Here is a 24,795-nt window from a genome sequence, read left to right as displayed (position 1 = left end):
TCAGCTGAATGGTAAGAACAAGATCCGGGCCATCAACAAGTACGCCCTGCCCGTGATCAGGTACCCTGCTGGGGTAATAGGCTGGCCAAAGGAGGAGATAGAAGCCACTGACATAAAGACAAGAAAGCTCCTTACCATGCATGGAGGGTTTCACCCCAAGTCCAGCACCCTGAGGCTGTACGCTAAGCGGAAGGAAGGGGGCCGGGGACTGGTGAGTGTCAGCACCACAGTCCAGGATGAGACAACGAACATCCAAGAATACATTGGGAAGATGGCCCCAACTGACCGAGTGCTCAGTGAATACCTCAGGCAGCAGAAACCCAAGAAAGAGGAGGAAGACGAGGAACCATCATGGAAGGACAGGCCCCTGCACGGTATGTACCACCGGCAGATAGAGGAGGTGGCTGATATCCAGAAATCCTACCAGTGGCTGGACAAAGCTGGACTGAAAGACAGCACAGAGGCACTAATCATGGCAGCACAAGAACAAGCTCTGAGTACAAGATCCATAGAGGCTGGGGTCTATCACACCAGGCAAGACCCCAGGTGCAGGCTGTGTAAAGATGCCCCAGAGACAATCCAGCACATAACAGCAGGGTGCAAGATGCTAGCAGGCAAGGCATACATGGAACGCCATAACCAAGTGGCCGGCATAGTGTACAGGAACATCTGTGCCGAGTATAACCTGGAAGTCCCGAGGTCACCTTGCTGGCGTCTGAGTCGGACTGGAGCTCTCTGCCCTTTACCAATCCAGCCACGGGCCCATCCATCTGGCTCACTCTCATTTCATCAGTCCATAAAACTTTAGAAAAACCAGTCTTGAGATATTTCTTGGCCCAGTCTTGACGTTTCAGCTTGTGTGTCTTGTTCAGTGGTGGTCGTCTTTCAGCCTTTCTTACCTTGGCCATGTCTCTGAGTATTGCACACCTTGTGCTTTTGGGCACTCCAGTGATGTTGCAGCTCTGAAATATGGCCAAACTGGTGGCAAGTGGCATCTTGGCAGCTGCACGCTTGACTTTTCTCAGTTCATGGGCAGTTATTTTGCGCCTTGGTTTTTCCACACGCTTCTTGCAACCCTGTTGACTATTTTGAATGAAACGCTTGATTGTTCGATGATCACGCTTCAGAAGCTTTGCAATTTTGAGACTGCTGCATCCCTCTGCAAGATATCTCACTATTTTTGACTTTTCTGAGCCTGTCAATTCCTTCTTTTGACCCATTTTGCCAAAGGAAAGGACGTTGCCTAATAATTATGCACACCTGATATAGGGTGTTGATGTCATTAGACCACACCCCTTCTCATTACAGAGATGCACATCACCTAATATGCTTAATTGGTAGTAGGCTTTCGAGCCTATACAGCTTGGAGTAAGACAACATGCATGAAGAGGATGATGTGGACAAAATACTCATTTGCCTGATAATTCTGCACTCCCTGTATATTAGTGATACTATTATACATTTTTTCATGAAGTTATTTCCAGTAATGTAAAAAATCATATCACATGTGTTACGTTAAAAAGGTGACTGTATAACACTGCACCATTTAAAGTCTTTAATTACGTAGTTAAAAATGTTCCTGTAGGGTAAAAATGAGCACATACATACAATAAAACATACTTCACAAAAACGTCTGAAGGTGCCTGATTGTGACTTCTTACTTTCAGTCTAGTTACAGTTATAAAAAATATTCCTTCAGTTAGGAATATTAGCGTTTTAACAAGAAGACATGTGACCATTTCTCAGTATAGTTTTGTATTATTTCCCTTTCAGCAAATCAAGTTGAATTTTTGAGTTTAAGTCCCATCTGTTATAGCTTCACATTTGAAAAACATCATCATGAATTCCCTGTACTTTTGCTGTTTTGCTTCCGCCATTATAAAATCACACTTCCTGGATGGTTCTTTCTCTCTCTGTGTACTTCGGGAAACTGATAACACCCCTGCTCCCAGCATATCACCAAAGCAAAGACTTTTGCCTTACTTGTTAACTAAGACTAAGACCACCAGGTACTGGAACAGCTTCTTCCCCACAGCTGTCAGACTCCTGAACTCTGCCTCCTGACATCTGACCCACGTTAAACTCATGGACTGAACATACACACACCCACAATGGACAACTGTACCCTCGAACACACAATAATAACATGGACTGAACCACCACTCAAAACCACTAGCACTTTATATAGCCTCTGTAGAAACTATCTACACCCTCACTTATCTTAACTGCACTACTGTATAGCTCTGTGTAAATAATCATTCTGTACATTCGATAATCTTTAATCCTACAACTGTTTACAACTTGCATAGTTCCCATTTCTGTATAGCTGTATATCTCAGATTTCTGTAAAGTTATTTATTTCATATTCTGTATAGTTTTTCATATTTATATCCTGTTCATAGCCTGTACATAGCTTGTACTCACTACAGCCTGTACATACTTAGTTATAGAATATTCACAATATACTTCATACCGTGTACATTATAACATACCATAATAGACCCATTTCTGTAATATACTTACATATCTATACTATTGCTAATATATATTGTAATATATCTATATCACTAAAGCACTTCTGGATGGATGCAAACTGCATTTCGTTGCCCTGTACCTGTGCATGTGCAATGACAATAAAGTTGAATTCTATTCTATTCTAACCAAGTTCATTTTCTAGCTCTATTGTCCTCAAGAAATGTCAGTGTGCTTGCTCCTGATAGAAGCAAAAGCCATAGTGACTTATCTGTGCTCATAAAACCAGAGGTACAGTGGAACTGTGGTAGTATTTTACAAATATATTTTGAGATTAAACACACTGTACATTTACAAAACATTACAACACTTCACTGCATTATAACACATTATAGTCTGTAACACTATATATAATGTGTTCTTAGGCACTACCATGGCTAAAAAGAGGAAATAGATCATTTTTGGCTGTTTTGGTTGTAACCCTCCTTATCGACTCTTTTTTCATGCATTTTTTACCTGACTCTTGGAATTACGATGAATAAACACAGCATATTTTAAGTTTTTCAGGTTTTTTGGTTTTGTTTTATTGTTTACTTTGTATTGTTTTCTACAATAAACTTACCTTACAGACATACACGTGCTTTTTTTTAAGAAAATACATTTGAAAGTTAAATAGACAAGTTGAGATGATAAATGTCCTTCAGGCTGGGATTTGTTGTTAACAACATATCTAAATGTGTCCTATAAATATATCCTTCTCTTATGCCAAACACGAATCCCTGCTCCTTGGCTTTGCTGGATTTATTTTTGACCATGGTACCTCATGACCTTCTGGTAAGATGGCAAATATTAACCCACGTCTGTGCAAAACTTGGAAATGAAAGATAATCCGGTTATGACCCTTTCCATTCCATTAATCATTTATCACTTATTCATAAATCAAAAATAAAAATTTAACAGTTGTATGTTCCTTTTTTCATTAGAGATACACATTAACAGTATTTATAACAAACAATTTTCTGGTATTAAATTATCATTGTTGCATTATGTCCCTAGTAGAGATATATAACACCGGTCTGGCATTAACACAAAGTCTTGCCCTGAATTTTATATCCGATGTGTGAGATTTTTATGTCCTGTAACTATACACCAGTGGCATTTCAAAACTCCTCCACATATAAAACTCATTACTGGCTATGACATCAAAATTACTTGCAAAGTATAAGCTTAGTATAAACTCAATTTAATATCAGTTTACCTTCAAGATTGATTGTAATAAATAATTCACAAACCATGCAGTGCACTGTTATAATTTACCACTAGTGGTGTGCTAAATATTTATAAGCACAATCACCTTAAAATAATTTATTTCAACAAGAAATGCAGCTAAACTGATTGTGAAAATGCTTTTGATGTGTTCCTGTTGCACTTCAAAAGAAGGATTGGAGTTACTCAAAAAGACATAAATGCAGCAATTTAAGTTTAATGTAACAAATATGTGACATTATACTTTACTTAAGTGTATATTGTAATATACAGCCATAAACTGTCCCTTCTAGATAGATAGATAGATAGATAGATAGATAGATAGATAGATAGATAGATAGATAGATATAATGTATTATTTATTTAATTTATGTAAACATACATATTTGTATGTCTGTAAACTATATATATGTGTGTGCTTGCCTGTGTGTCCTTTTCATAAAGCATTGCAATAAAATAGCACCTTGACGTACACAGGGTATTAAGGAGTTTCTATTTGCATCACCTGTGGTAAATTCCATAAATCTAAAACAATGGAAATTAATTATGGGTTGTGCACTAAGCATATGATTTATGTTTCACTTGGTCATATTTTCAGTCTCTAGTAAAGTGCCACCATGAGCACAGACGCGGAGATGGAGCAGTATGGCCCAGCGGCCATTTACCTCCGCAAGCCAGAAAAGGAGAGGATTGAGGCCCAGACTGCTCCATTTGATGCCAAGACGGCCTTCTTTGTAACTGATCCTGGTGAGATGTATGTCAAGGGCAAACTCGTCAAGAAGGAGGGTGGTAAAGCCACTGTTGAGACAGACGCAGGAAAGGTAGATGAATAATCTATGTACTTTATCTGTTTGTTAAATATATAATGCCGAAGTGAGAGGTAAGTGACGGAAGTGATGTTGTAGGTGACGTCAGACGCCGGAGATTTTGGCGGAGAAAAAGCAAATGGTAGCATAGAGTTTAACAAAGGTTTTCCAAGCTTCAGTATTACCAAATATACTAATCAATTGTCATATAACTAACAACATCTGTTTTATCATCTCTAACACCCTGGAGGACAACGGGGAGAGTTTAGACGCTCTCCAAGATTACATCGACCGCTGTTTTCAAGATTTAGTAATGCATAAGGCCCAGAGTGCATCTTCCCCGGCCAAAATTGAGACGCCGTCATCGAAGAGAAGTCGCCAGGCAGACTCCCCCGGTACAACATCGCCTGCCGGCAAAGACATCGCAGAAATCCTGGAGTCAATCGACAAGCGATTGTCCAGTTTCGATGCGAGGCTGTCCCTGGTGGAGATTTTACACCGGGAATTTAAATCTCTGAGAGAATCCCTGGAATTCAGCCAGCAGCAGGTGGAAACGCTTGCCGCTGAAAATGCCACGCTACGGGAGTCGGTTAAATCTCTCACCGATAACGTGACCCAGCTAAACATTGAAAATAAAAAAATAAAAGAGTCCGTTATCGATCTACAAGCCCGTAGCATGAGAGATAATCTTGTGTTTTCTGGTATTCCAGAAACTGCCGGAGAGGACGCAGAGGCAACGGTGAAAAACTTCATTAAAATCCACCTGAAGCTGCCGGAGGACACCGTAAAGAACATCGACTTCGATAGAGTACATCGCTTGGGGGGCGCGCGGTCGCGGACCGGGAGACCACGGCCTATTGTGGCCAAATTCAGTCAATTCAAACAGAAGGAACAGGTGAAGAGTCGCGGCAGAGAGCTGAAAGGAACGGACTTCAGCGTGAACGACCAGTTCCCCATAGAGATCCTGGAACGACGCAAGGTCCTGTTCCCAGTTCGACGTAGCTTCATCCAGAAAGGCTCCCGTGCTGTCATCGCCGTGGACCGGCTCTACGTGGACGGACAGCTTTACCGCGACCTCGGCACCACACCGTGGTTATATTAACTGCACTCCAGATAAGAACCCGCTACACTCTTTTCTTATTCATTCACACTCTCTCCTTTAACATGAGTTTAAGCTAGTAATATCAATATGATGTCATAGCAGATATAACACCGTCACCCTCCGTCATTGCTTTAATTGGAATGTTTCCGTTTCGTTTCTTTTTTTTTGTTGTCGCTCACAGTTCATGTGGTTTCTTTCTTTCTCTTGTCTTTCACTGCTGTGATCACCTACTTCCCCACTCACCTACAAACAACACCCTCTATTTCTCCATATTTTCACAACACGATCACGCAAACACATCAGCTCAACGGCAGCACATTCACAACAGCCTCACAGCACGCACAGACTTGCAGGACACATAAGCAAGCCACGCTTGTTCATATTAGTGAATATTCACACACATAGTCAGACTTATGGAGTCTCTCACCACACTTCTTTTTCTCTTTCTATTTACAAACAAGGGATGTTTCCATATTCTCTCCACCTGTCTAAACGAAACACCCAGCATACATCATTAGACATACACGCACAATTAAGGGCATGCTGAGGTTTGTCACATGGAATGTAAATGGAGCTGGCACCAGAGGAAAGAGGTTAAAAATATTTAACCAGCTTAAAAAACTACAGGCAGATGTTGTTTTATTACAAGAAACTCACAAACCTGTCACAGGTTTAAATGAACTTAAAACACCTGAGTTCCCTAACGTGTTTGCAGCCGGTTATAATTCTAGACAACGGGGAGTAGCAATTTTAATACATAAAAATGTTAATTTTACAGTACTCGATACAGTTATAGATCCAGAGGGTAGATTTCTAATTATTAAACTATCAATATTGAACAAAAAACTATGTATTGTTAGTATATATGGTCCAAATGTTGATGAACCCTCATTCTTCCACGGTTTTTTTAGTGCACTCTCTGAACACCTTGATTGCACACTCATTCTTGGCGGTGACCTCAACCTTGGACTAAATGAAGAAATGGATAGGCTCAACACAACAGGAACTCAGCGTAATTGGCAGTCCACAAATATAATCAAACAGTATATGAACGACTTTGGTCTTTGCGATGCATGGCGCTCTCTTCACCCCACCAGTAAGGAATATACTTTTTTCTCGCATGTTCATCACTCTTACTCTCGTCTGGATTATTTTTTGGTCAGCAGCTCACTGCTGTGTGACATTTCAGACACTGAGATTCATCCTATAGCTGTCAGCGATCATGCTCCTGTATCTTTAACACTAATGCACAAGAATAATACTACGCCAAGTAAAAACTGGAGATTTAATATATCACTACTTAAAGATGAAGACTTTATTAAATACTTTAAAAAGGAATGGACTTCATATTTAGACTTTAATGACACTCCCGGAATATCTGCTTCTGTTCTATGGGAAGCAGAGAAAGCTGTGATGAGAGGTAAAATAATTTCTTTCTCATCACCAGTGTTGGTCAAGTTACTTGAAAAAAGTAATCAGTAACTAATTACTGATTACTTCCCCAAAAAAGTAATCCCGTTACTTTACTGATTACTTATTTTCAAAAGTAATTAATTACTTAGTTACTTAGTTACTTTTTAAAAACACGATTTACAACCTGAAGAGGTGATAAAGCGATAGATCTTTCAGCCCAATTCTACTTTTTCTACATAATCCATCATACAAAATGTAATCAAATGGAAAAGTCTCTTTTTTTAACTTGTTTTATTAGTTTTAATCTTTTAACTTTATGCATCAAGCAAAAATTTAATTATCTGCAACATTCTCTGACTTGAATAAATTAGTTTAACATTGAAACCTGTTTTCTGCACATTCCAGCTCATAAAATAAAATATTTTTTGTGTTTACACTCAGTCTTTCAAATAGATGCAAGTGAAACGCAGCAGAAAATAAATAAAGTCAAAGACTCAGCGGTCCTGTTGCTCTATTTTCACCTGTAAAGCAGGACTAGGGGTAGGCGGAGGTTTACCTTGGTGCAGGTGTGCCGCGGTCAGTTGTGCATCACGTCGTAGCTACTCGGTGCTTGCTCGGAAGTTTAGGGGTTTTTTTCGCTGTAAAAAGAAGTTTTCTTCCCACGCACAGCGGACACTAATGTTTTTGTCACTTTTTATGGAATCAAACTCAAAGTAAGGTCAGTACTTCCACGCTTTAAACACTGCACGCTCATACTCTCTCCCACAATCGATATGTGATCCATTGTTGATCTGCACACAGCTGTTGTCACTGTCGTGAGACATTCTCGCAAAGAAATCACGGTTTTAGTAACGCAGTAACGCAGCGTTCCTACGGGAAGTAACGGTAATCTAATTACCGTTTTTGCAATAGTAATCCCTTACTTTACTCGTTACTTGAAAAAAGTAATCAGATTACAGTAACGCGTTACAAGTAACGCGTTACTGCCCATCTCTGCTCATCACACAAAAAGAAAGAAGAAAACAAAAATATTCAGGAATTAGAAAAAAACATCAAATCACTAGAAGAAGCCTACGCGTCCCACCAAGATCAGGAAACATTGAACAAAATATGCAAAACAAAACTAGAATTAAATGAAACTATTAATAAAAAAACACAATTCCTTATACAAAGACTTCGCTTGCAGAATTTTGAACACAGTAACAAATCAGGTCGATTTCTAGCTAACCAGCTAAAAATAAATAAAGAAAAAATAACTATATGTGCTGCTAAAGATTTATCGGGGAACACAATATATGATCCTGGAAGAATAAACAACATTTTTAGGGATTTCTATGAAACTTTATACTCACCACAAATAAACCCATCTAAAAATGAAATTGATCTGTTTCTTGACAACGTAACTCTTCCAAAATTACTAGACAGTCAAGCAATGGAACTGGATTCGCCACTGACGCCAAGTGAACTCCAGGAAGCCCTGATAAGTATGCCCAATAATAAGGCTCCAGGTCCAGACGGCTTCCCTGCAGAATTCTACAAAGAATTCTGGACAATTTTGGCACCAGTATTCCACAGCATGTTGCAGGAAATCGAGGAAAAGGGCAGACTACCACCAAATATGAATTCTGCCAACATTAGTCTCCTGCTAAAACCAGGAAAAGACCCTTTATTTCCCTCAAGCTATCGTCCAATTTCTCTTTTAAATGTAGACCTTAAAATAATCTGCAAAGCTCTCTCAAAGAGATTAGAGAAAATGACCCCCCTCTTAATTCATCCTGACCAAACTGGTTTCATAAAAGGTCGGCACTCCTCAACAAACACTCGTAGATTACTTAATTTAATAGACTACTCATACGATAAAAACATCGAAACCATAATATTATCTCTAGATGCAGAAAAAGCATTTGACAGAGTTAATTGGAAATTTTTATTCGCAACTTTACACAAATTTGGTTTTGGAAACTCTTTCATAAACTGGATAAGAATATTATACAATTCCCCAACGGCTTGTATCAGAACAAATGACCAGACATCCTCCAGCTTCTGTCTCCTGAGGGGCACCAGACAGGGATGCCCACTCTCCCCTTCACTTTTTGCAATTTTTATCGAACCTCTAGCAGCAGCATTTAGACAGGCTACAACAATTAAGGGCATAAAATGTAAGAACATAGAACATAAAATCAGTCTCTATGCGGATGATGTGTTGCTTTTTCTGCAAAACACACAAACCAACCTCTCTGAGGTAATTACTCTAATAAACTGGTTTTCAAGAGTTTCAGATTATTCAATTAACTGGCCAAAATCTACAGTTCTCCCCATTAACTGCTCCTTCCATAATTCTTCCTCTGCCCCACTGCAATCCGGAAATATTAAATATTTAGGTATTAATGTCTCTCCTAAGCTTTCAGACTTAACTAAACTAAACCACATCCCACTTCTAAAGAAAGTAGAAGGCGATCTGACTAGATGGAAATCTTTACCCATATCACTCATGGGAAGGGTCGCCACTATAAAAATGATGATCTTGCCAAAAATAAATTACTTATTTTTGATGATCCCTAACAAACCATCACAAGATTGGTTCAGATCTCTGGATTCATATATTTCCAAATTCCTTTGGAAAGATAAACCCCCGCGTATTAGCTTAAAAACGCTACAAAGAACCAAGGATAGAGGAGGATTAGATCTGCCTAATTTTCACCAATACTTCTTAGCCAACAGGCTTCAGTTCATCTCAGAATGGTTAAAACATACCTTCTTAGTTGAGCCCTGGCTAGATGTTGAACAGGCACTATGCAAGGATCTAGAGATTTCAGACCTACCATTTATTAGCTCAAACATCAAAAGACATGAATGCTTTAAAAGTATCAACATCAGCTTTTCTCTAACAGCATGGTGGGAGTTTCTAAAAATAACGGAGTCTTCATTAATCCCATGCAAACGTACACCTATCTGGAATAACCCTGACATATTACAAAACAATAATATGATTAATTTCCCAGAATGGAGTTGTAAAGGAATTAAATACTTAGAACATATATTAGAGGGAACAGAATTTATTCCATTTGACAGACTAGTTGAACAATATGGGATCAACAAGACAAGGTTTTTAGAATATCAACAAATTAGATCCATAGTAAAAAAGAAATTTAACCTCAGTCAAGTTGAATTACAAACACCACTAAGTGCGGCACATTTTCTTACTCTTAAATCCCCCAAATTATTATCTAAAATATACAGAACACTTTCTAAATTAGATCAATCAATATCCCTTCCTACTGCAAAGTGGGAAGCAGATTTATCAGTCAACCTAGACCAAAACTTCTGGTCTCAGATTTGCTTAAAAACTTTTAAATTAATTAAAAATCCCAGTCTGCAATTAATACAATACAAAATACTTCATAGAGTGCACTATACAGGTCATCGGATGTTCAAGATGGGCTTTACATCTTCCAACAACTGCTCACACTGTCAAGGCAATACACCAGACAATTACATCCACGCTCTTTGGTTCTGTCCACCAGTGCAAAAGTTTTGGCGCGAGATATGTGAAGACTTATCAAAGTGTCTGAAATGTAACATTCCAACTTCCCCCTTAGTGTGTCTACTGGGCAGCTTAGATAATGTCACTTCAGAAAAGAATATAGCCCATATGATCTTCACTGCCCTATGCATAGCCAAGAAAACAGTCCTCATGAACTGGAAAAATAAAAATAATCTTAATTCTAACCAATATAGAAATTATCTATTAGATTACATTAGTCTTGACACAGCCTCTGCCACCACATTAGATCAATTGCTCTGGGCCCCTTTTATCAGCTCCATCACCTAGTGGGGGTGGGGGGTCATAGTTTGGTCCCGCCTTCACTGTTGTGATTGGTGAGGGGGTAGGGACAGGCTTAGGGCGTCGGGGGGTTCCCCGGAGGCATCTTCCTTGGGGGGCTCAACCCGGGGAACGGTCACGTCCGGTTGGGGGCTCTGTTGGCTCTCAGGTGACTGTTTCCTCGCGGCTGCGTGCAGCGGGGCTAGGGGAGGGTCTGTGCTGACGGACGTGGGTTACTGACCTGGCAACCTGGCTGCCCCTGGGTGGGTCCGGGATGGGCGTGAGGTTCTGGGGGCGCTCCGTCTCTGGGCTGGGGCCCGGGCCGGGCCTCCGGGGCTTGGGTCCTGGTTGGTGTGTTGCCGGGGTTGTGGGCGGGTGGGTGCATGGGGGCCCGGCCCTGGAGCAGGGTGCCGCCGGTGCGTCGAGCCGCCTGGGGGGCTCTTCAACTGGTGGGGGGGATGGTCACATCTTGCAGGAGCTTTCTTCTCTTCAGGAACTCTCTGCAGGAGGGGGAGATACAGGAGAGGTGGAGGAAGATCTCAGCCTGGGCGTTTACCGTCTTATGTAGTCTGGAAGATGTGTGGATGGTGGGGTGGGTGCAGTTTTCTCTGTGGTGGGGTTGGGTGGACTGTCCAGGGCTCTGTGGAGCCGGGGGGCGCTACTGCACTGGGCCCCGGTCTGATGGGCCTGGGCCCCCCTTCCCTGGCGGGTCGCGGAGGGTGGGGGTGCCTACTGGGGTCAGCGGGGGAGCTGGCCCCAGGGAGGGGTTACCTGCCCCTCCCTTCCTTCCCTCCCCATCTCCAGCTGCCTCCCTCTTCCCGCTCCTCCACAACCACCCACACATGCAGGGCCTTGGAGTGGGGGTATGTCACCAGGGTGCAGAGGAGGCTACCCCCCCCCCCCCCCCTGTCCCCTTCTGGCTGCCTCTGCCTCAATTTTATCCCACAACTTAGACATTCCCATTATTCACACTCTCATTACACATACATATAGGATCTTGGGGGTGGGCACAATCACGGAGTCCAAATCACCATCAGGGTGTATACCTCACCCCTGACGTCGTTGCCCACCTCTCAATTTTAAATACACTTAGTCATTGAGGGCTAGCAGGAGGGACTATGCGCTTACCTGCTGCTCCTTGGCAGGTAGCTCCATGCCCTCCTGGGTTTTAATTGCACCTTAGAACACATATGCATCAACACTACAATGAGCGGGTGGAGGGAGGTTTGGAGTCTTCTCCCACCCCCATTCTCTGCGGCCTGCTGGAGCGGGAGGGCTAGTAGGAGGAGTTGGCCGTCCGACTGCGGTCTGGGGTGTGGGGCCTCCCTGCTGCTGCGGAGTCGGGGTGGTCTGCCTCTCCCCACCGCAGGGAAAAGGGTAACACCACCTGGGTCTGGGTGCAATTCCCCCCTCCAGGGGCAAGGGTACCTAGACCCGGTTTGTAGAGTACGCTTGGGGAGTGTGATTGTGTGTACAGCGTCTCTTTATGTCTGTCTCCACGTTGGTTGAGTGTGGAGTGAGTGCATATGAGAGCATGAGGGTGGGAATGGATGTTTGTGTCTGTGTGTGCCTGTATGTCTGTGTCTATATGTCAGGTTGGGTATCAGACGCCACCTCTCTGGGGACACCTCAGGCCCTCCAAGGTTTGGAGGCCTATCTCCACCCACCACCACTTCCCCTGCCGGTGGCGGACTCCCTCAGGTGTCGGTGTGTTGGTGGTTCTTTGTGTCTGGGGGTGGGCGTCCGGGTACACACCGGCTCACTCCTTGGCGGCCGCTTGTCGGGGCCTGGGGCCTGGGGCTCGCTCGGGCCCCTTTGGAGGTGGGGTGCCCCCGGCCTCTCGGCCTGGGGCTCGGTCACTCAGGCACAGCTGGGGGCCGGCGGAGCTCACGGGCGCGTCACTGCAACTCCCCCTGACTTCTGCTCCGCGGCTGCTGGGCGAGCCCTCATCTGGGACTCTCCTCAGCTCTTACTGGAACAGTGGCGCGGCTGCCCCTCTGTTGGTCTTCCATGGTCTCTTGTGTTCTGGGGGCCTCTGGATGTCTGGAGTTTTGATCTCCTCCATACCCACTTCACACCCTGGAGGACGGGGCTGTGGCCCCCCCACACTCCCTAGCAGATCATTACATGGAGAAACCTTTGGAATGCAAGCATGCTGATCCACACAGGTATGCACACATGGGTATTCACAGACGCGGACTAAAGCTTTCTTGGCGGCTGCCTCAAAGCACACTGTGCGCTGTCTATCTTGCGTGCTGCACAATATCGTTTATTATTTAGTAAATATTGATATCTATGACTAGCTAGTTTATTGTGATGGTGCTTTGTTTTCTCTATTATTATGTTGCTCTTTGTTGTTTGCTGTCTCCTCTGTTTGTTTTTTTTTTGTTTGTTTGTTTGTTTGTTTGTTTTTCTCCATACAGGTGACCCAGGAGTTCTTTTTTTTTTTTTTTCTCTCTCTCTCTTCCCCCCCCTTCTCACCGTCTCTTCTCCCCTTTGGTTTTCTTTCTTTCTCTCCCCCTCTTTCTCTCATTCATTCCCCCTGTCCTATTTATTAAAAAAAAAAAAAATGACAAAGGATGAACTGAAGCTCTGCCATCACGTAATGTCGCATACTGCTGTTTCTGATGTGATTTAGAAAAAAAAAATATATATATATATATATATATATATATATATAATGCCGAACTGTGAAAGATGAAGTTGTCTGATGGATCATTAAAATCTATTCAGACGGATCTATTCAGACGGTCACTGTAAAGGAGGATGAAATCCACCCTAGAAACCCTCCAAAGTTTGATAAGATGGAGGACATGGCCATGATGACCCACCTTAATGAGCCATCTGTGTTGTTTAACCTCAAAGAGCGTTATGCATCATGGATGATCTACGTAAGTTTTCACATTGCTGTGTGTGAGAGGAAAGTATCATGCTGATCTGTAAATGTTTAAATGATATTTATTGTCTATGATACAGACCTACTCTGGGTTGTTCTGCGTTGTCGTCAATCCCTACAAGTGGCTTCCTGTATATGATGCTACATGTGTAGCAGCATACAGAGGAAAGAAGAGGATTGAGGCTCCACCCCACATCTTCTCCATCTCTGACAATGCCTATCAGGCCATGCTCACTGGTAAGCTCAATTTCCTATTAAAGCCTTTAAATGCATTTAGGACTTCTACTTAAAGAGATGACCATTAATCATTGCGTGAAAAAAATTGCTTCTTACCACATAGCTACTTATAAGTGATAGGAAATAAATGAATACTAAGATTATTCAAGACATGCTTATATGTTTTTCTTTTAGATCGTGAGAACCAGTCTGTCCTGATTACGTGAGTATAATAAAAACTGTATGCAAAATATATAAAAACGATATAAAGGCATTTTAACAATGTGTCCCCTAAACCCCAGTGGAGAATCCGGTGCGGGAAAGACTGTCAACACCAAACGTGTCATCCAGTACTTTGCAACAATTGCAGCTCTTGGAGCTAAGAAGGCTGAGCCAGCAGCTGGCAAAATACAGGTAGATTCTTTATTCTGCGTCAAAGTCTTTGTGACAGAAAAAGAAAATCAATTTTGGAAGATCAGCTCACATAAACACAATATATTCTTGCAGGGCTCTCTTGAGGATCAGATTGTTGCTGCCAACCCTCTGTTGGAGGCCTACGGTAATGCCAAGACTGTGAGGAATGCCAACTCCTCTCGATTTGTAAGTGATTAAAATGAGTTAATGTAAATGAGCTTTTTACTACTTGCTCTCATGAAAGGCAATATTAATAAAGATCTACCCCTGTAGGGTAAATTCATCAGGATTCACTTTGGCACATCTGGCAAGCTGGCCTCAGCTGATATTGAAACATGTAAGTTTGAACCACAGTGTAAATTACCATTATCTGTGATAGAAATTATTTTACAGCACATAAAGAGATGAGTCACTTAATTTCAGAAGAAGTAATATTGTCTGTTGTGGTGGAACACACGGATGCATGAACAGTGTGGTTACGCTATATATATAAGTTATATACTGTAACCCAGCAGTTATCGTGTGTAAGTATAAGTAGGAACATATTGCAACTTCACGGAACATTTAAAGTATAATAAGGTATACTGTGAAGCACGTTATAAGTAAAGCAACAGAACTGAAAAAAGTTTCAAACACGCCCAATGACAGCCAAGGAAATAAATGCATGTATGATCCATTTTGCAGTTTTGACTGTGATGTCTCATGTCTACAGTGTCAAAATTAATCTGTTGTCCTTAGATCTGCTGGAGAAGTCCCGTGTCACCTTCCAGTTGTCTGCTGAGAGGAGCTACCATATCTTCTATCAGCTGATGACAGGCCACAAGCCTGAGCTTCTGGGTATGCTGACAGGACACCTAAATTTAAATTTTAAAACCATTAAAATCACATTCTAAGCAAAAAACAAGTTAACTTCATTTCTCCTTTCAGAGGCTCTTCTGATCACAACTAACCCTTATGACTATCCAATGATCAGTCAGGGTGAAATCACTGTCAAGAGCATCGATGATGTGGAGGAGTTCATTGCAACAGATGTAAAATCACATTTGACACAGAATCTTATACTTAACCATAAATATCTTCTTTTGTTTTATTTATTGATAGCTGATTTCATTTTTTTCTTACAGACTGCTATTGACATCTTGGGCTTTACTGGTGAAGAGAAGTTAAGCATCTACAAGCTGACTGGTGCTGTGATGCATCATGGCAACATGAAATTCAAGCAGAAGCAGCGTGAAGAGCAGGCTGAACCTGATGGCACCGAGGGTATTGTGAAAAATTTCTATAATGGAGAAATGTTTGAAGTATTTGTATTTATTAGGTATTATAATGATTTGTTTTAATCCAACAGTGGCTGACAAGATTGCGTACCTATTGGGCCTGAACTCGGCTGATATGCTGAAAGCTTTGTGCTACCCAAGAGTCAAGGTTGGCAATGAGATGGTGACCAAAGGTCAGACCGTCCCACAGGTAATTCATAAAAGGGAGACTTGTATAATCATATTATAATTATAAACATTATAGCTGTATTCATATGGTTTTGTATAATTATAAATTCTTGTTTGCCAGGTCAACAATGCTGTCTCGGCTCTGTGCAAATCTATCTATGAGAAAATGTTCTTGTGGATGGTTATCCGTATCAATGAGATGCTGGACACAAAGCAGCCCAGACAGTTCTTCATTGGAGTGCTGGATATCGCTGGGTTTGAGATCTTTGATGTGAGCACTTGAAACATTTCAACACATTTCTTAAACTTTAAAGACTTTATTGCCATGAAGTTAGACATGGTTGTATTATTACAGTTCAACAGCTTGGAGCAACTCTGCATCAACTTCACCAATGAGAAACTGCAACAGTTTTTCAACCATCACATGTTTGTCCTGGAGCAAGAGGAGTACAAGAAAGAAGGCATTATATGGGAGTTCATTGACTTTGGTATGGACTTGGCTGCTTGCATTGAGCTTATTGAGAAGGTAAACAGCTGCTCAGGAAGAAATGTACATGTGGTTGCATATGTTACCTCCCTTGAAATTTTAATATGATTTGTGCCATTTTCTCAGCCAATGGGCATCTTCTCCATCCTTGAAGAGGAGTGCATGTTCCCCAAGGCCTCTGACACAACGTTCAAGAACAAGCTGCACGATCAGCATCTTGGCAAGACCAAAGCATTTGAGAAACCAAAGCCTGGAAAGGGCAAGGCTGAGGCACACTTCTCCCTGGTTCACTATGCTGGTACAGTGGACTACAATATCACTGGCTGGCTGGACAAGAACAAGGACCCACTGAATGACTCAGTTGTGCAGCTCTACCAGAAGTCTTCAAACAAACTGCTGGGCTTCCTGTACGCAGCCCATGCTGGAGCTGAAGGTAAGAAAAAAAAGTGCTCACAAACTCCCATGTCCAGTACAGATAGCTACAATGTGCATACTGCAGGCTAAAATTATACAGTGAAAAATATTTTTTCAATTCCAGTAATGAAATTTACTGTTTATGAAAACAGAGGCTGCTGGTGGTGGTGGCAAGAAGGGTGGCAAGAAGAAGGGTGGTTCCTTCCAGACCGTGTCTGCTCTTTTCAGAGTATGTATAGATTTATATATATATATATATATATATATATATATATATATATATATATATATATATATATATATATATATATATATATATATATATATATATATATGGTTTTTTTTGTCTGTGTTTTTTTTTTATATATATATATATATAATATATATATATATATATATAAAAACACCCAGCACGCCCCTGCGGGCAGTTTATCCTTCAAGCTCGGGTCCTCTACCAGAGGCCTGGGAGCTTGAGGGTCCTGCGCAGTATCTTAGCTGTTCCCAGGACTGCGCTCTTCTGGACAGAGATCTCTGATGTTATTCCCGGGATCTGCTGGAGCCACTCGCCTAGCTTGGGAGTCACCGCACCTAGTGCTCCGATTACCACGGGGACCACCATTACCTTCACCCTCCACATCCTCTCGAGCTCTTCTCTGAGCCCTTGGTATTTCTCCAGCTTCTCGTGTTCTTTCTTCCTGATATTGCTGTCATTGGGAACCGCTACATCGATCACTACGGCCGTCTTCTTCTGTTTGTCTACCACCACTATGTCCGGTTGATTAGCCACCACCATTTTGTCCGTCTGTATCTGGAAGTCCCACAGGATCTTAGCTCGGTCATTCTCCACCACCCTTGGGGGCATCTCCCATTTTGACCTCGGGACTTCCAGGTTATACTCGGCACAGATGTTCCTGTACACTATGCCGGCCACTTGGTTATGGCGTTCCATGTATGCCTTGTCTGCTAGCATCTTGCACCCTGCTGTTATGTGCTAGATCAGTGGTTCTTAACCTGGGTTCGATCGAACCCTAGGGGTTCGGTGAGTCGGTCTCAGGGGTTCGGCAGAGCCTCCGCCATGACATGCATGGCTCATTTTGTGCACCAGTAAAAAAATCACATTTTATTTTTCACTAAAGAGGGGTTCAGTGAATGCGCATATGAAGCTGGTGGGGTTCGGTACCTCCAACAAGGTTAAGAACCACTGTGCTAGATTATCTCTGGGGCATCTTTACACAGCCTGCACCTGGGGTCTTGCCTGGTGTGATAGACCCCAGCCTCTATGGATCTTGTACTCAGAGCTTGTTCTTGTGCTGCCATGATTAGTGCCTCTGTGCTGTCTTTCAGTCCAGCTTTGTCCAGCCACTGGTAGGATTTCTGGATATCAGCCACCTCCTCTATCTGCCGGTGGTACATACCGTGCAGGGGCCTATCCTTCCATGATGGTTCCTCGTCTCCCTCCTCTTTCTTGGGTTTCTGCTGCCTGAGGTATTCACTGAGCAATCGGTCAGTTGGGGCCATCTTCCCAATGTATTCTTGGATGTTCGTTGTCTCATCCTGGACTGTGGTGCTGACACTCACCAGTCCCCGGCCCCCTTCCTTCTGCTCCCGCTGAGGCACAGAAACAACTGAGGAATGTCCAAGCGTACAGCCTCAGGGTGCTGGACTTGGGGTGAAACCCTCCATGCATGGTAAGGAGCTTTCTTGTCTTTATGTCAGTGGCTTCTATCTCCTCCTTTGGCCAGCCTATTACCCCAGCAGGGTACCTGATCACGGGCAGGGCGTACTTGTTGATGACCCGGATCTTGTTCTTACCATTCAGCTGACTCCTCAGGACTTGCCTGACCCTCTGCAGGTACTTGGTGGTTGCAGCTTTTCTAGCGGCCTCTTCATTGTTCCCATTCCCCTGCGGGATCCCCAGGTACTTGTAACTGTCCTCTATGTCTGCAATGTTGCCTTCTGGTAGTTCAATCCCCTCAGTTCTGACTACCTTCCCTCTCTTTGTTACCATCCGACTACACTTCTCCAGTCCGAACGACATTCCAATGTCATTGCTGTATAGCCTGGTAGTGTGGATCAGTGAATCGATGTCTCGTTCACTCTTGGCATACAGCTTGATGTCATCCATGTACAGGAGGTGGCTGACAACTGCTCCGTTCCGTAATCGGTATCCGTAGCCAGTCTTGTTAATGATCTCACTGAGGGGGTTCAGGCCTATGCAGAACAGCAGTGGGGACAGAGCATCTCCTTGGGAGATCCCGCACTTGATGGTGACTTGTGCTATGGGCTTGGAGTTGGCCTCCAGTGTTGTACGCCACATCCCCATTGAGTTCCTGATGAAGGCTCTTAGGGTCCCATTGATCTTGTACAATTCTAGGCATTCCAGTATCCAGCTGTGGGGCATTGAGTCATAGGCCTTCTTGTAATCAATCCAGACAGTGCACAGGTTGGTCAGTCTGGTCTTGCAGTCTCGGCTGACTGTTCTGTCTACCAGTAGCTGGTGTTTTGCACCTCTGGTATTCTTGCCAATTCCTTTCTGTGTCCCGCTCATGTATTGACCCATGTGCCTGTTCATCTTAGCCGATATGATGCGATATGATTTGATTCCGGGTGTCTCTCGTTAACTAGCAGCTGGTTCATTTGTGCTGCCAGACACTCGTGGAGTGCAGTCAGCTTCTTTAGCCAGTAGGCATGAACCATGTCGGGCCCTGGTGCTGTCCAACTCTTCATACTGGAGACCCTTTCTTGGATATCTGCCACTGTGATGGTTACTGGACCCTGTTCAGGGAGGTCGCTGTGGTCTGCCCTCAGATCCACTAGCCACTGAGCATTGCCGTTATGGATTGCATCCTTCTCCCATATGCTCTTCCAGTATTGCTCCGTCTCCAGCCTTGGTGGTGCTGTTCTCTTATTATTATTGTTCCCTTGCCACTGAGAGTACACCTTTGCTGGTTCTGTGGAGAACAGCTGGTTTATTCTCCTGCCTTCTATCTCTCTGGTGTACCTCCTCAACCGGGTGGCCAAGGCTGTGAGTCTTTGCTTGGCAGTTTCCAAGGCCTCAGGTATGGACAGCTTGCTGTATTTCTGCAACTCCGTTAGTTGGCTAACCTCCCTCCGTGCTACTTTGATCTTGCCCTCTAGCCTCCTCCTCCATGGAGGGTACTGCCCCTTGTGGCTGTTCAACTTGTAGCCAAGCATCTCACTGATCACTGCTGCCGTATTGTAGATCAGCTTGTTAGTGTCGGTAATCGTGGTTGTAGGTATTGTCCGTAGTGCTGCATTACCATCATCTAGCAGACCTTCTGAGGGTACTTCACGTAATCTTGGTAACCGGCTATGGGGGATCCAGGTTTCAAGCTTGGCCATGATCCTATTTTTCAGGTCAGTTCCTCTCGCACTCAATGATCCTTCTCCTATCGCACTTGGGGCTATGTACCCAATCTCGGGTGGGGGTGATGATATCTCCCCCTTGACCTGGCGTCCTGACTCCTCCTTGCCGTAGCATTTGTGTTGTACCTCGTCAATCTCTAGCTGTGAGAGCAGTCCCTTCTTTCGAATGTTGATATATATATATATATATATATATATATATATATATATATATATATATATATATATATATATATATATAGATATAGATATATATAGAGATATATAGATAGATATAGATATGTGTGTAAATTAAATGCTCATTTTTAAATAGTATCAACCTATTATCTAATGATGCTGATCTACAGGAGAATCTGGCCAAGCTGATGACCAACTTAAGAAGCACTCATCCTCACTTTGTCCGTTGCCTGATTCCCAATGAGACAAAGACCCCAGGTACCCTACAGTAATATTAACTGTAAAAATGACAGTAAGAATATAGAAAAGATTTGAAACATTATGCATTTCTGACTCTCAGGCCTTATGGAGAACTTCCTGGTCATCCACCAGCTGAGGTGTAACGGTGTACTGGAGGGCATCAGAATCTGCAGAAAGGGTTTCCCCAGCAGAATCCTCTATGGTGACTTCAAGCAGAGGTGACAGCACATTACAATATTGGAAAGGAAAAATGGTTTCATGGTTGTTGTAAAGGACAAACTTGAATATGATGGAAGAAAAATCTAAGTAACAACTGTAATTGTATCTCTCTTGAAGATACAAAGTGTTGAATGCCAGTGTCATCCCTGAGGGACAGTTCATTGACAACAAGAAAGCTTCAGAGAAGCTGCTTGGCTCCATTGATGTGGATCACACACAATACATGTTTGGGCACACAAAGGTACACTTCATTATATTAATAGACATTAACAAAAACTGTCCCTTTGTACTTGTACTTATGTTTTCAATGATTAAATAGGTGTTCTTCAAAGCTGGTCTGCTGGGCACTCTTGAGGAGTTGAGAGATGAGAAACTGGCTGAGCTGGTGACCATGACTCAGGCTCTCTGCAGAGGATACGTCATGAGGAAAGAGTTTGTGAAGATGATGGAGAGGAGGTAACATTATCATAGTAAACTCTATTGTATTCTCTTTTGTATTTCCTTCCTCATATTAAGATCCGACGACACAAAGTAACACTCTCATGTTTGGTTTTTAGAGAATCTATCTACACCATCCAGTACAACATCCGTTCTTTCATGAATGTCAAGAACTGGCCATGGCTGAAAGTATATTTCAAGATCAAGCCTCTTCTGAAGAGTGCTGAGACTGAGAAGGAGTTGCAGAACATGAAGGAGAACTATGATAAGATGAAGACAGACCTGGCTGCTGCTCTGGCTAAGAAGAAGGAACTGGAAGAGAAGATGGTCAGCCTGCTGCAGGAGAAGAATGACCTGCAACTTCAAGTGGCTGCAGTAAGTAGTAGAGAAAAGTATACATTGCACCTATAGTTCATGTATATAAGGTAGATATAAAAAGACCACATGTTTGTCTCTCCCTCTGATTATTTATTTGCTAAAACAAAAGTGTAGTTAAAATTATGATTTTAACTACACTTTTGTCACAAATAATCTAACTTGTGTGTTCAACATGTATTATAGGAAGTTGACAATCTCTCCGATGCTGAAGAAAGGTGTGAGGGGCTCATTAAGAGCAAAATCCAGCTTGAAGCAAAACTCAAAGAGACAAGTGAGAGACTGGAGGATGAAGAGGAAATCAATGCTGAGCTGACTGCTAAGAAGAGGAAGCTGGAGGATGAATGCTCTGAGCTGAAGAAGGACATTGATGACTTGGAGCTCACCTTGGCCAAAGTGGAGAAGGAGAAACATGCCACAGAAAACAAGGTTCAGTTCATTTTGATTGTATACTTAGTTCAATTAAAACATGTAATGTTGTTCTTTGAATATACATGTTAAACGATCAAATAATCAGCAAAATCTCGAACAAAATTAAACTTAATGTATTCACATTGTTTCAGGTGAAAAACCTGACAGAGGAGATGGCATCTCAAGATGAGTCAATTGCCAAGTTGACTAAGGAGAAGAAAGCCTTACAAGAGGCCCATCAGCAAACACTGGATGATCTCCAGGCAGAAGAAGACAAAGTCAACACTCTGACCAAGTCCAAAACAAAGCTGGAACAGCAAGTTGATGATGTAAGAAAACTATAAAAATTACGTTGTTGTTTTTTGTTTTTTATGGAAAGAATTTTAGTGCTGAATCATTGTCATACCAACCACTTGAATCAACTGACATGACTTTATAGCTTGAGGGTTCACTGGAGCAAGAGAAGAAGCTCCGCATGGACCTTGAGAGAGCCAAGAGGAAGCTGGAGGGAGATCTGAAACTGGCCCAGGAATCCATAATGGATCTGGAGAATGACAAGCAGCAGTCTGATGAGAAAATCAAGAAGTAGGGCTTTTTTTGTAAATAATTTTCTTTACACACACTGCATTGCAATAATCATATGGACTATGATCGTAAAACCATACTTCTTCCACACCAAGGAAGGACTTTGAAATCAGCCAACTTCTCAGCAAAATTGAAGATGAACAATCCCTTGGTGCTCAACTTCAGAAGAAGATCAAAGAACTTCAGGTAACACTAACGACCAGTCTTCATAAAGAATATTGTTCATTATAATTCAAAAACCTAGTTTAGTTTAGGTTCTAATCGATAAATCCAAATAATTTCAAACTAGGCTCGTATTGAGGAGCTGGAAGAGGAGATTGAGGCTGAGAGGGCAGCTCGGGCTAAGGTAGAGAAGCAGAGAGCCGACCTCTCCAGGGAGCTTGAAGAGATCAGCGAGAGGCTCGAGGAAGCTGGTGGAGCAACAGCTGCTCAGATTGAGATGAACAAGAAGCGAGAGGCTGAGTTCCAGAAACTGCGTCGTGATCTTGAGGAATCAACTCTGCAGCATGAAGCTACTGCAGCAGCTCTCCGTAAGAAGCAGGCTGACACTGTAGCAGAGCTCGGAGAGCAGATCGACAACCTCCAGCGTGTCAAACAGAAGCTGGAGAAAGAGAAGAGCGAGTACAAGATGGAGATTGATGACCTCTCCAGCAACATGGAGGCTGTTGCTGAAGCAAAGGTGCGGACAGTATTTATAGAAAAAAGACTTTGTTTTTTTCACATTTCAAAACCTTTAAAAGCAGATATTCATAGATGTGATAATGTTATTATTACTAAAACTCCTGTGTATGAATGACTGTTGAAATAAGAAAAGATTAACATAAACATAACATAACATAAGGTAAAATAACATGAGATTTTAAAAATGTAAAAATTTGAATCTCTATAACTGATTGTAATCAGTCTTTAAAATGTTAACCGTTTTGACAGGGCAACTTGGAGAAAATGTGCAGGACTCTTGAGGATCAACTAAGTGAACTCAAAGTCAAAAATGATGAGAATGTTCGTCAGCTGAATGACATTAATGCCCAGAAGGCGAGACTTCAAACAGAGAATGGTAAGTGATGTATAACAAAAAAACAGTCTGTCTCTGGAAATTATTCACATTGAGTTGACATAAAAGTACCATCAATCAGTGGATAAAATCAAACAAACTACCGGTAGGCTTAATTTATGTGTCTTAATTTCAGGTGAGTTCAGTCGCCAGCTTGAGGAGAAAGAAGCTCTCATTTCTCAGCTCACAAGGGGCAAGCAGGCCTTCACTCAGCAGATTGAGGAACTGAAGAGACACGTTGAGGAGGAAGTGAAGGTCTGAAATATTTTCTCTCTTCTTTTATATCATAGCGCTTACTAATTTAAACACATAAGTTTTAAATCAGTTTGACTGTCCTCTAATTTGGTTCCTAGTTGTTACCATTTAAATATCTCATCCTCTCAGCATTAGACTTTAAAATTGATTTTAATTAAAATTGTCCATCTGACATTGATTGTGTTCAAAAGGCCAAGAACGCCCTGGCTCATGCTGTTCAGTCAGCACGTCATGACTGTGATCTGCTCAGAGAGCAGTTTGAGGAGGAGCAGGAGGCCAAGGCTGAGCTGCAGCGAGGAATGTCCAAGGCCAACAGTGAGGTGGCTCAGTGGCGATCCAAATATGAGACTGATGCCATCCAGCGAACTGAGGAGCTGGAGGAGGCCAAGTAAGTCACCATACTTTCATTGTTTAAATTAGTTTTCAGACTTAAAACCAACCAATTCAGCCTTAATAAAAACAAAATTATTTAAACGATAGGAAAAAGCTTGCCCAGCGCCTGCAGGAGGCTGAGGAATCCATTGAGGCTGTGAACTCCAAGTGTGCCTCACTGGAGAAGACCAAGCAGAGGCTGCAGGGTGAGGTGGAGGACCTCATGATTGATGTGGAGAGAGCTAATTCTCGAGCACGAGGAGGCCAAGATCCTTCGTGTTCAGCTTGAGCTAAACCAGGTAAAAGGTGAGATTGACAGGAAGCTGTCAGAGAAGGACGAGGAGATGGAGCAGATCAAGAGGAACAGCCAGAGGGTGTCATGAACCGAAGTTCCGCACACAAGCTGGACCCAGGAGCAGAACACACACACACACACAGAGGTACGAGAGAACAAAAAATAAACTTTATTATAACTGAGGGTGTCCCGGGAGTGTAGAAGGGAAAAAAACGCACGGAACCAGAAAAACC

The 24,795-nt window shown here is 42.5% G+C and overlaps 1 protein-coding gene and 1 pseudogene across 2 annotated transcripts in view; both read left to right on the top strand.

The window, feature by feature from the left end:
* Positions 1 to 4,349: 4,349 nt before the first annotated feature.
* The window catches only part of LOC146671834 (myosin heavy chain, fast skeletal muscle-like), a 38,187-nt pseudogene continuing 17,741 nt past the window's right edge, over positions 4,350 to 24,795 (top strand). The window contains exons 1-28 of the transcript XR_014911629.1: positions 4,350 to 4,559; positions 13,630 to 13,773; positions 13,859 to 14,015; positions 14,190 to 14,217; positions 14,297 to 14,594; positions 14,682 to 14,745; positions 15,147 to 15,245; positions 15,336 to 15,439; positions 15,533 to 15,671; positions 15,757 to 15,875; positions 15,975 to 16,124; positions 16,209 to 16,379; positions 16,467 to 16,773; positions 16,907 to 16,983; positions 20,489 to 20,576; positions 20,659 to 20,776; positions 20,895 to 21,018; positions 21,097 to 21,233; positions 21,335 to 21,590; positions 21,777 to 22,019; positions 22,154 to 22,330; positions 22,441 to 22,586; positions 22,682 to 22,772; positions 22,876 to 23,265; positions 23,517 to 23,643; positions 23,777 to 23,895; positions 24,087 to 24,283; positions 24,376 to 24,478. The product of XR_014911629.1 is annotated as a myosin heavy chain, fast skeletal muscle-like (transcript). The remainder of the gene's footprint in view (positions 4,560 to 13,629; positions 13,774 to 13,858; positions 14,016 to 14,189; positions 14,218 to 14,296; positions 14,595 to 14,681; positions 14,746 to 15,146; positions 15,246 to 15,335; positions 15,440 to 15,532; positions 15,672 to 15,756; positions 15,876 to 15,974; positions 16,125 to 16,208; positions 16,380 to 16,466; positions 16,774 to 16,906; positions 16,984 to 20,488; positions 20,577 to 20,658; positions 20,777 to 20,894; positions 21,019 to 21,096; positions 21,234 to 21,334; positions 21,591 to 21,776; positions 22,020 to 22,153; positions 22,331 to 22,440; positions 22,587 to 22,681; positions 22,773 to 22,875; positions 23,266 to 23,516; positions 23,644 to 23,776; positions 23,896 to 24,086; positions 24,284 to 24,375; positions 24,479 to 24,795) is intronic.
* On the top strand, positions 4,858 to 5,690 carry LOC146671838 (uncharacterized). The gene is made up of 2 exons (XM_085405020.1): positions 4,858 to 4,939; positions 5,255 to 5,690. Exons 1-2 carry the CDS (start codon positions 4,858 to 4,860, stop codon positions 5,644 to 5,646), a joined length of 474 nt encoding a protein of 157 aa, XP_085261146.1. The 3' UTR covers positions 5,647 to 5,690.

This window comes from Rhamphochromis longiceps, linkage group LG4 (assembly GCF_057381845.1).
Source record: "Rhamphochromis longiceps isolate RC_006_pf linkage group LG4, R_longiceps_female_GT1.1, whole genome shotgun sequence".
In the NCBI taxonomy this organism is placed as follows: Eukaryota; Metazoa; Chordata; class Actinopteri; order Cichliformes; family Cichlidae; genus Rhamphochromis; species Rhamphochromis longiceps.
This window is presented reverse-complemented; position numbering and strand designations above follow the sequence as displayed.